General features: G+C 56.0%; 2 protein-coding genes across 2 annotated transcripts; one reads left to right on the forward strand and one right to left on the reverse strand.

Annotated features, from left to right (window-relative positions):
• Positions 1–56: 56 nt before the first annotated feature.
• On the reverse strand, positions 57–1,587 carry PHYSODRAFT_562681 (hypothetical protein; the record flags this gene model as incomplete). Its single annotated transcript, XM_009533603.1, has 1 exon — positions 57–1,587. Exon 1 carries the CDS (start codon positions 1,407–1,409, stop codon positions 57–59), a length of 1,353 nt encoding a protein of 450 aa, XP_009531898.1. The 5' UTR covers positions 1,410–1,587.
• Positions 1,588–5,395: 3,808 nt separating this feature from the next.
• On the forward strand, positions 5,396–5,995 carry PHYSODRAFT_367309 (hypothetical protein; the record flags this gene model as incomplete). The annotated part of the gene is made up of 1 exon (XM_009533604.1): positions 5,396–5,995. A coding segment is annotated over one exon (600 nt), but the record flags the coding sequence as incomplete, so codon positions are not given.
• Between the last annotated feature and the right edge of the window lie 4,899 nt (positions 5,996–10,894).

The raw sequence follows: 10,894 nt of genomic DNA on the forward strand, positions 1-10,894 counted from the left end.
ATTCTTCAAGACAATAAACTGCATTGAATAAATACCTAACTCTGTGTTGGCCACTTTCAGCACCGGAGCCACGGGTGGTTCAGCGCCTCAGTGGCAGTCATCCGCGCAGATGAGTTTAGCACCAGCACGCGTTGAAGGAAGTCGATGGCCATGGGGCTCACCCCGTGCCAGTACCTCTTGGGGAAGGTCAGTTTGTACAGCGATTGGATCTTCTGGTTGGGCCGCAGTTGAGTTGTGGCTGCGAACGGGAGTCGGCCGCACAGCAGCAAGTACGTGAGCACCCCGAAGGACCACATGTCCACGGAAGTGCCGTACGGCTGCCGTAGTAGAATTTCAGGGGCCAAGTAGCCCCCAGTGCCCAGGAAGGACGTGGACGTCGCGCCCTCGCTGAGCACCTTGGCGAAGCCGAAGTCGATGATCTTGACGTCCAGTGCGCCGCGCCGACGGCGTGGTGAGACCGCCAGCAGCATGTTCTCGGGCTTGAGGTCGCGGTGCACGACGCCACGCTCGTGCATGTGCTGGATAGCCGAGAGCACGCAGCGAGCCACGTGAACAGCTTCACGCTCCGAAAAGCGGCCCTTGTCCACAATGGCGTCAAAGAGCTCGCCGCCCTCCAGCAGCTCCATGATCAAAATCAGGTAGTTGTCGTCCTCGAAGGCCTGCTCCAGCTTGGCGATGTGCGGGTGGTCCACGCGCCGGAGCACGTCGACCTCTCGTCGCAGCTGGGCGGCCACCTCCCTGCGCTTCCTGGCCGACGGGGCCAGTTTCCTCTTCTCGATGATCTTGCAAGCGAAGCGTCGGCCATCGGTCTTGCGCACGCACTTGTAGCACGTGGAGGTCGTGCCCTTGCCGGCCACACACTCAAGCACGTACTCGTCAGGCAGCAGCGCGCGGAAGCCCGCGGCAGCGCCCGAAGACGGCGAGCGGCCCGTGGGACTGGCGCGGCAGACGCGCGCAGGGCTGGCGGCGTGCGACGGCGAGTCGGCCACGAACGAGCTCTCGGACATGGTGGCGGCCTCGGAGGACACGGAGCCGGCCAGGCTCTTCTTGGGCGCGTCCTGGCCCAGCTGCTGCAGCCGCACGGCCGTGTGCGCCAGCTCCAGCGCGTGGCGGTCCGCGTGCGTCTTCTTCTTCTTGGCCAGCAGCTCCTTGTCGGGCGACTCGAGGCAGGCGGCGGAGCGGCGGTCTGTGCGGCTGCGCGTGTGCTGCGGCAGCGGAGGAGTCGCGGCCGAGGGCGGCATGGTCTTGGCCAGCGTGCGCGTGCACGGTTGCTCGTGGCGGCGGCGCGCCTCGTGATGGTGGTGGTGCGCTGTGGCGTGCACTTGGTGGTGGTGACGGTGGTGCGTGAGCCGGCGCGGGGCGTCCGCGGGCTCCCCGGCGAAGCAGCTCTTCATGATGGCGGCGCCCATGGCTGCTGACCTGCGTCTGGACTGGAGGAGAGATAGGGAAGTGTCTGGCGCTCTCCGACTCGTCTCTTCGTCGTAGAGAAGCGGGGGGGGCGGACGATGTCAGCGCGGCCGGCAACACGCGGGTTGCTCCCTGCTTGGCTAGCGAGTTACACACTGCGCGACGGCGCGAAGGGATCCGTGGCGTGGGGATTTGGTCATTGGCGAGGAAACCGTATGGGTCGGTTCGATAGATTTCGCGCGCTGCGGTTGGTCGAATATGATTCTGCTGACCCTTCGGATTGGCCCCAAAAGGCGACAAAAATCGAGCGTCGACCGGTCGCGGCTGCAGTCTGACTTTTTCTCTTGTTTGGAATGGTTTAGATCTCTAAGTTTCTCTATCCTAGCATAAATGCCTCTATACTAGCATATCCTCCTATCAAGAACTACTACATACGATGATTGTGTGGACAGATGAAAACAAACCTCTGAATAAGACTGAGGGTTGTCGTTTGTCGGGCCCGTTGATGCTGGGGGGGGGGGATACGCTGGCACGGCCACGAGCTGCAGTTCAACCACTTCCGCCGTCGAGCTGCAAGCGGCTGGGTTGGGCAGGGCGCTGCCCGCCATCACGCCGCAGAGCGCGGCAGGTGGCCTGGTGTCGAGAAAACCCTTGCCAGTGTTGAAGCGGCGGCACCAGCAGTCTGCGCGATCCCAGCATTCTTCATCGTGGAGCATTCTTCATCGTGGAGCACTGCAGAATGATCATGCAGAGCGGAGGGTTCCGCGCGCAGGACGAGTAAGTCCGGTGCTGGCGCTGCCGTATTATTAGCAAGGCTATCCCAGACGTTGCGAGGGTTTCGGGGGTTGCATGACGGACCGCTTCGCGAAAGTGCACGTTCTTGCCGGTGATACTGCTGCTGCTCCTGTAGCTACTCAGCCCGCGCACAGCTGGGCGGACTCATTGCACTGGCCGAAATCTGCACTCGCAGACGACGCCAAGCCTTTATGCACCGAACGCACACTTCTCGTTGTGCATGTACACCGAGTGCATCGCTCCTGTTGCCAAAGAGAGACACTCGCCAGTTGCCGCAAACGTCAGCAGTGAGAGAAGGCCCCAGGAACTTAACCTGGTGGCGTATATTTAGGCACGTATTTCGGAGCCTGCTGGAAGCTGGCCCTTTGACGTCTGAGTTGCCCTAAACTATTCCTAGTTGATCGGTTTCCCTTCCTGAGGTCGTGGTGAGGCGGCGGTTTGAGGGGATGCGGTTGCAGAGGTTAAGGGGGTGACTTAGGGGGTTCCAGGAGATGTAGTGATGGAGGTAGTCGGGGGTCGGAAATAGACTTACCGGTACGTGGCTTTTGTATCGGAATCGCTCCGGGCGAGACTCGAACCCTCAGTGGAACGCTTGATCTTCGTCGGCCTTACCCACAGCGACACTAGGAGCCCCCACCGCAATCGCCAGCAGTGTCTCGGCGGACCAAACTTTCGCGCACACTCAAGCACCAGCTGCGAGAATGTCCGTCACACAGCAAAGCCTTGCACCCGAGCATCGAAATCGCACGCCGATGATAGACAATGCTGCTGATGGCAACACCCAGTTTTGGCTTACATTGGTGAGTGCATTCGCACTCAAAACTCGGCGCACAACGCAACACAAGTAAGCCTCGTGTCGACAGGGATATTCACTATATCTATTACCAAGGCACCGACTAATGGTGCCGTAACCTTAGTTTGATACGGTCTTCCTCGGTCTCATCAGCTTCAAAAGCGTCATGCCGGTAGCCGCGGAAGAGCGCACCGCTTTCTACAGGGAACGAGCTTGTGAGACGTACTCGGCGCTGTGGTATTTCATCGCTGGAACTTTGGCCGAGATCCCGTACGTGTTCTTGTCGTGTCTGCTGCTCTCAGGGATGTTAAGAGTTCTTTTGTTGAGTTTTCTTTAATGTTCTTTTTTATTTTTTTAAAATATATTAAAATATAAAAATCAGACGTCGCCTCAGCCAATGTACCCAAAAGGGTATTTTCCCGAGAAATCGCAAAATTAGGTTAATGGAAACAGAACCAACAATGACAAAGTCTATATCGCTCGAAAGAACTAACTTAGAGAAAGTGATCACTGGTGCTTCGATATCCGTCGGTGCAGTAGTTGTTGAGAAATGTAGATTCCTTTTTTAGCGTAAATTACAGAAGGCATCCTATCGGTAAGCTATTTTGAGCAATCACAAGCGGTAGCGTCCCCAGACGCTTTAGCTGCTCTCTCTTTGCGGTTAAATTCCAAAGTACCGTGGTAGAAGTATAAACCCACGTCGTAAGCAGTGAGAGAGTAGCAGGTGCAGCAGCAGAGCACCACTCGGAAGTAGGTAGAATTCATTGGGACCCTTCGCGCAGTCGTCGACGGGGCACCAACGGCTGAATGCATGTGCGTTTGAGTATGATGCATTTTGCCGTGGATCATTTAGGATGAAGGAGTACTGGTATGATCGCCAGCCTTCGTAGTTACCCTTTTTAGATGCATGCTAGCGCATTACCCAAGTTTTGGATGCATTGTGCAAATATCGACAAAAATGAATATATCGACTTCTCGAGCCTGTTGAACATTGGCTGAGGCGACCCTGTAAAAATAAGAAGTTGCACCACTGCCATTTTTATTTTATTCTGGGGTTACAATTTCACTTCAAAAAAAGTCGTTCTTTTAACATCCCTGGCTGCATCATCTTCTTCCCGAGCGTCGCCTTCACGGGCTGCAGCACGTTCTTCTACTACTGGCTAGTGCTGTCACTCAATACGTTGGTATCTCGGCCAGCTCCTGGTGTACGCACTGCCCAGTGTGGTTGTTGCTACAACGTTGGGCGCGTTGCTGAGCTCCATCGTCATCCCTTTTGGAGGCTTCAACCCGCCTGCCGGAAGTATCCCGACTGGTTGCAAGTGGGTGCATTGGATCTCGTCACCGACGTACACGGTTGGCATCTTCGTGTCGCTGGTGAATGCGAAGATGGTAGCAGTGGCGGTGTTAGAAAAAAAAACTTGCTCGCGTAGAAACTCGAGCTTGTAGGTACCGCGTTATGCTACCGAGTGCGTCATCCCGTCATTCATCCTAATAAAGTAATGAAGTTCGCGAGTATGGGTGACAACGCCCGGCGCCGTGCACGCACGAGTTGGCCGCGAGTGTTAGCGGTGTCAAACTCAAAAGCCCCAAGCTTTGCTGCCGACTGCCGACAAGTGACGCGTACAGTCTAAAGCAAACCTATGTTCCTGTGCTCTGAAATATTGTGCGTTGCCCGATGTCTTCAATCGAGTAGGGATCAGAGGCTCTCGAAAATGCATTACCCCATGAAAGACCTGCATCCCGATTTTGGTTTCCCTAGTGCTTCTGGTGGTTGATGTAGCGCAGCGAGGACGAATGGTCCCGACTATACAAAAAGCGGGACGAACTATACAGCCAGTAGCTCCATAACATACAAACATAGAGAGATGGCTCTAGCGTTCAACCACACTGAAAGCAAAAGTGATCTACATCTCTCAATCAATTTACGGCCTTCTCGCGCGTGCTTTTCTTTCTTCACAACGATAAATCTGCCGCCCTCAAGACCACTGAAGAAGCATTGCCGAAAACTTCGGCTTCCTTTGCGTCCTCGTGCACATCCACGCCCAGCCGCTGAACAGCCAAGCGACCATGCTTTACACTCTTCGTGGTGGTGTCCGTGGCTCGACCGATGCGTGTTGCAGAGGGACCACGGCATCATCGCGGGGGTTACGGAACCATGGGTACAAGCAAACCCCTGCTGAGTGGACTAAACTATGTGTGCGTGTGGGAAAGTCAATGATGGCCATCGCACATGCCCAGAAGGGTACGATACGAGCGAAGAGCTGTAGACCTATCAATGTGGCGGCGTCAGGCACGGGTACGGCATCGCTGGTTCGCGCTTTTTCTCCTGCCCCTGACCCCAAGTCTGCCGCCAATACGCCCGCGCGTAACCAAGAGCGTGGCGTAGTGTTTGCTATTGTGGATCGAGAAGAAACACAATTCGGAATTAAGTACCTGGTTAAGTGGTGTGACGAAGCTGATGGGTTTCGGTGGGATGACACATGGAAGTATGGTGTAGGACTTCGTGAGGACGGCTTCGATCGTACGTGCAATGTGGTGGACGAGTGGAAAGTGTCCAAAGTGTCTACATACTACCAATTTTGCAAGCTAAATGGACATTGTCACCACATTGGAGCATCGCCCGAAGGCTTATGTGCGTTTTACGCGCTAGGTATTGCGACTGAGCTGGTGGGTAACGCCGGTTGGTACTCCATGGCTCAAGCTAGTCAATTTATGAGGGAATGTGCAGGAAGGGGTAAACCGATTTCGGCCGAGGGGGTGACGTATGGTGAATTGCGCTGCTACGTGAAGTTTGCGAATTGGAGGAATCTGAAGCAGGTGAGCACGACGCTTTTGGATAAAAACGTGTTCGGGGGTGTGACCAGCCACCAATCGACTAGTAAATTGTGCGCAGTTGTGCTCGAAGAAGGTGTCTATATCTGTGCTGCTTTTAGTTCACTGCGAGTGACGCACCCTTTTATTATTGCTGTTGTGGATGGGAAGAAATTCATCTACGACGACGAGATCACTGGTGTTGGTATCGGACAGTGCGATTTAAGCTGGATTTCTGGTGTGTCGTTTGTGCGCCGTGTGGACGTCTACGTTGTAACAGGGTTACACGCACAAGTGGCTACAGTCACTTGTAACTCTAACAGACACGACGTCTGTTAGAGGTTCGAAAGACTTTCTCGACCTTGGTGTAGACACACCAAAGGCTACATACATTTACGACCACCACGACGGGTGGTCCATAGAGACTTAGGATTCCTATTGGCTGAGAGCAGCATCTCTTAGCCAATGAGCGACATGCATAGCATTGAAATTCTGCCAACCAGCCGTTGGCAGATTCCTATCTTAGAATATTACATTTAGAGGAAGTCAGAAACATAAAACAAAAATAGCAGTTCTCATTTTTAACCCAAAAACATTATTTGGATCGTTTATTTAGATTAATCTATACTCGGAGGCCCGAGTATAATTAACTCTAATTTAAACTAGGCTACGCTTCCTCACATACACGCGCACACGTGTAAGCTAAAGTAGTGGGCCAAAGTAGGCCCATTACACCTGGTAGCACTTTGTAGTCCGTCCAACGACCGACTACCTGAGTTCGTACGTCACCGCACGAACGCGGAGCTGAGAACCTTCCCATGGATACAGAGGTGCCCATGGAAAGCTCCACTACGCCTGCAACTCACGTTGCACGCGCTGACTGTCCCCATCTGTCGGATCCAGAGTGGGAGGCCCTCCAACGACTGTCAACAGTCATTGGTGAGGCGGCTGTAGCTACGATGCTGCGTACGCTAACGCCGACAGAGCAACACGGTGTTGCTCTGGGGTTCATCCTGAAGGAGCAACGCGATGTTGCTGCTACTACCGCGGTGCCGTCCGGGACGACACCACGCGCGCAATCGCTGATGCTCAATGTGAGCAACTATGTCGGAAGAGAGGGTGAACCTCTCCTCCGTTGGTTTGTCGAACTCGACACTGCCATTGCGGCTCGACGTATCGTCGACCCGTTGTCGAAGGTTGCGTTCGCCATGTCATGTCTTGGCGGACGTGCAAGAAGTTGGGCGTATGGACGCCGACTCTCGGATCCTACGTGCTTTAACACGTACGAGGGTTTCAAGGAAGAGTTCAGACAAGCATTTGAGCCACCGCAAAACGAGTTCCGGCCGAGGGCGGAGTTCCTCGACCTTCAGCAGGGCAAGCATGATGTCCATGCTTACGCTCAGAGAGCACGGTACTTGGTCTCGAACATCGTGACCAATCCGATCGACGAGGCGACCAAGGTTGTCACGTTCATGAAGGGGCTGAGAGATGGGCCTGTGAAGACCTATCTCTTCCGTGAGTACCCGAGTACTCTCGAAGCTGCAATTACTCTTGCAATGCAGGAGGAGTTTAGCCTGCGGCAGGCTAAGCTGCATGCACATGTGCCGAGGCCACAGCCACGCCCGGTAGTGAGGACGGAAGGCCCAGAACCCATGGACCTCTCGAGTGCTGCAACTGCTGGACCCCAACAGTCGCAGGGAAACAATGTGCGATGCTACCGTTGTGGTAGCGTTGGTCACTTTGCTCGGGAGTGCACGGCCCCCGTGCACCAGCAGGGTGGCTATCGCGGCGGTGCCGGGCACCGCCGCAACCAAACAAAAAACGCTGGACGCCAGTAGGCGCGGGGCGCCCTACTGGTAATGCAGTTCCGCGTGTCGACCTTGGACACGCAACACTGAGGACTGCAGCCCCCAGTGAGGTTCATTCTCACTGCAAGAACCAAGATGACAAGCCTGACCTTGTCATTCTGAATGTGAACTCGATGAGAGCAAGCGACTCTCTTCGTGCTTTAGTAGATTCTGGCGCGTCGAAGAACTTTGTTCGACTGCGAAGTCTATCAAGGCTTGACTTCGAGAATTGAAAGATACCTCGAAGTATGTTGGAAGTACGACTGGCAACGGATGCCGTCGTGAAGACCGAGAAGCGCATGGAACGCGTGCGCTTCACGTATCAAGATCAAGAGTTTGTCGAGACCTTTATTGTCCTGGATCTGGACGATAGGTTTGACGTTGTATTGGGCATGCCGTGGCTTGCACGGAATGATCCGGTCATCGATTGGGAGAAGCGCACTCTCGTGCGCTTCGGTCGTGACAGCGGAACAGTGAGCGATGGCCCTGTTGCCGCTACGCACGCACCGACAGGTGCCACGCGACTCCCCACTCGAGACAACGCCTAATGCCGCTGTCCCGGAGCGCCCTGGGCGCGCGCGAGCACACGTGCAAGAGCAACAAGCGCCGGCGTCGCCGCCGACAGCTAATGAAGGAAATGTGTTGACCTCAGAGGTCGACACCCGCTTTTCAGCGAATCAGGAAGAGTCTCCGGCCGCAAGGGGCACGGATGACGCAGGCGAGTCACACGCCTCAGCCGTGGAGGCTGACGCGAATGTGATTGGATCAAGTCTGGCCAATAATAAGAGCCAAGGTGACGTAACGCCGTCGACTCCGGGAGTCGATGGCTTGGGTGAATTGGATTCGTCGGCTCGGGGAGCCGACGCACCCTCCGTAATGGAGGGCTCCGCCAATAACAGGCGTCGAGGTGAAGATGGCGTGTCGGCTCCGGGAGCCGACACTGCAGGCGGTGCGGACGGTTGCAAACGTCCCGCACCGGAAAAACTTGCATGCTGTCGTGCAGCCGGGCTGCACGACGAAGCGCCGGGCGACCAAGCCGGGCTTGAAGTCGCTCGCTTGCGGGATGAACCCGCCGGCGGTACTGAAGAAGAACACCCGTCCACGGCTGGGCCTGGACGAGGTCAAGAGTCATGCGGAGCCAGGCTCCGCAGGACAAGAAGACGGCGCATGCGAAGGTCGCAGCGCAAGTCTCGGCCCGGGGCCGAGGCGCTACAAGAAAAGTCTGCCGGGCAGACGGAGGCTGAGAAGCCGGACGTCGAGACGTTGAACGTCTTGACGCGTACCTGTGCCGGGTTCCGGTACAGGGAGATGACTCTCGCTAACCCTCCGACGCAAGCGTCGGAGTTGACTTCGCTTCCAGTCATGAGCTGGGAGCGCTTCGCGCGTGACTTGCACGATGGACGTATCGAGCAGATATGCATTCTCTCGGACGCCGAGAGAACGAAGAGCTAGAATGAAGAACTGAGGCAGTTCTTCATGGAGAGCACCACTGAGAGCGAGGACACTCTCAGTGCCAAGACGAAGAACGAGCGCTTTGAAGAGCAGAGCTGGGACTCGTTGAAGACGAGTCCCTACTACGAGATCTTACGGGAGTACGCGGACGTGCTTCCGGAAGAGATCCCTGCGGAGCTTCCGCAGGACAAGGGCATCCAGCACCAGACCGATCTCGTGCCGGGAACGAAGTACTGTGTCACGCGGCAGTGGCCACTGCCGCGAGAGCAGGTCAAGGCGATCGACGACTTCTTTGAGAGTCGTCGCAAAGCCGGACGAGTGCGGGAATCGAAGTCCCCGCACAGTGCTCCGACGTTCTGTGTCAAGAAGCCACAAGGCGGCTGTCGCATCGTTCATGCGTACAACAAGCTGAACGATGCGACGATACCGGCGCAGACACCGATACCACGAAAAGATGCAATCATCGATTCGATGGCCAGGAGCACTATCTACAGTGCTCTTGATCTGCGCGATGGATTCTATCATATCCTCATGCGTGAGAGCGTTATCCCTCTCACGGCTGTGAGCACGCCGAGCGGCATGCTCTGGGAGTGGCTAGTGATACCGCAGTGTCTGCAGAACGCCCCTGCGACCTTCAACAGGTGCGTGACGCACTTGTTGCGCTCGGTGCGCGACTTCGCACCGAGCTACTTTGACGATGTGTTCGTCCACAGCCGGGCTGCGGACAGGATGAGCGATGTTGAGATGCACAACCTGCATCTCGGGAAGCTGCTTGCGCTTATGCGCAAGCACAAGCTCTATGCGAACCTGAAGAAGTGTATCTTCGGAGCGAGCGAGATACCCGTGCTCGGGTGTCTCGTTGGGGAGAACGGTGTCCGCCCTGACCCTGAGAAGGTCAGAGTGATCAATGAGTGGCCGACGCCGTCGAACGTCAAGGAACTGCGGCAGTTCCTTGGCTTGGCCACGTACTTGTGCAAGTACGTGAAGGACAACGCGGGCATGATACGCCCGCTGTCACAGTTCCTGAAGAAGGACGCCGAGTGGGTTTGGACTGCTGAGTGTCAGCAGGCCTTCGATGCAGTCAAGCGGGGCTTGACTGAGGCGCCGATCTTGGCGGTGGCCGACCAAGATCGCCCATTCCACGGTGTGTGTGACGCATCCGACTTCGCAATCGGATGTGCGTTGATGCAGCACGATCACGAAGGTCGTGATCGTGTCGTCTACTATCAATCGCGTCAGCTGAAGCCAGCAGAGCGCAACTACCCGGTACATGACAAGGAGCTCCTTGCCATGAAGTACGCACTCGCGAAGTTCCGAGTGTATCTACTCGGAAGCAAACCGTTCGTGGTCTATACGGACCACGCGTCGTGGCGGACGGCTGTGAAGTCGCCGCACATCTCGCAACGGATGGCGAGATGGCTCTCATTCTTCGCAGAGTATAACTTCCGGGTTGAGTACAAACCCGGAAGACTTAATGTGGTGGCCGACGCGCTCTCGCGTCGACCTGACTACGCCACGACTGATGCCGACGTCAATGCCATTGACACAATGCGATCGAGCACCCCGACGTCGTCACTGTTGGACGACGTGAAGGTCGCGTACGCGCACGACGCGGACGCGAAGCTCTTGCTGGCCTACGGCTCAGCGCCTTTTGACAAAGCTCGTCAGAAGCTGCCGAAGCATCTTCGTGCTCGTGCACACCGTTACCGGGTGCACGGCGGGTTAGTACTCTACAGTGCAGTCGACGACAACGCGGACCGCGTTGATGTGCCCAATGACCATGACCTGC

Source organism: Phytophthora sojae, assembly GCF_000149755.1.
Source record: "Phytophthora sojae unplaced genomic scaffold PHYSOscaffold_7, whole genome shotgun sequence".
Lineage (NCBI taxonomy): Eukaryota > Oomycota > Peronosporomycetes > Peronosporales > Peronosporaceae > Phytophthora > Phytophthora sojae.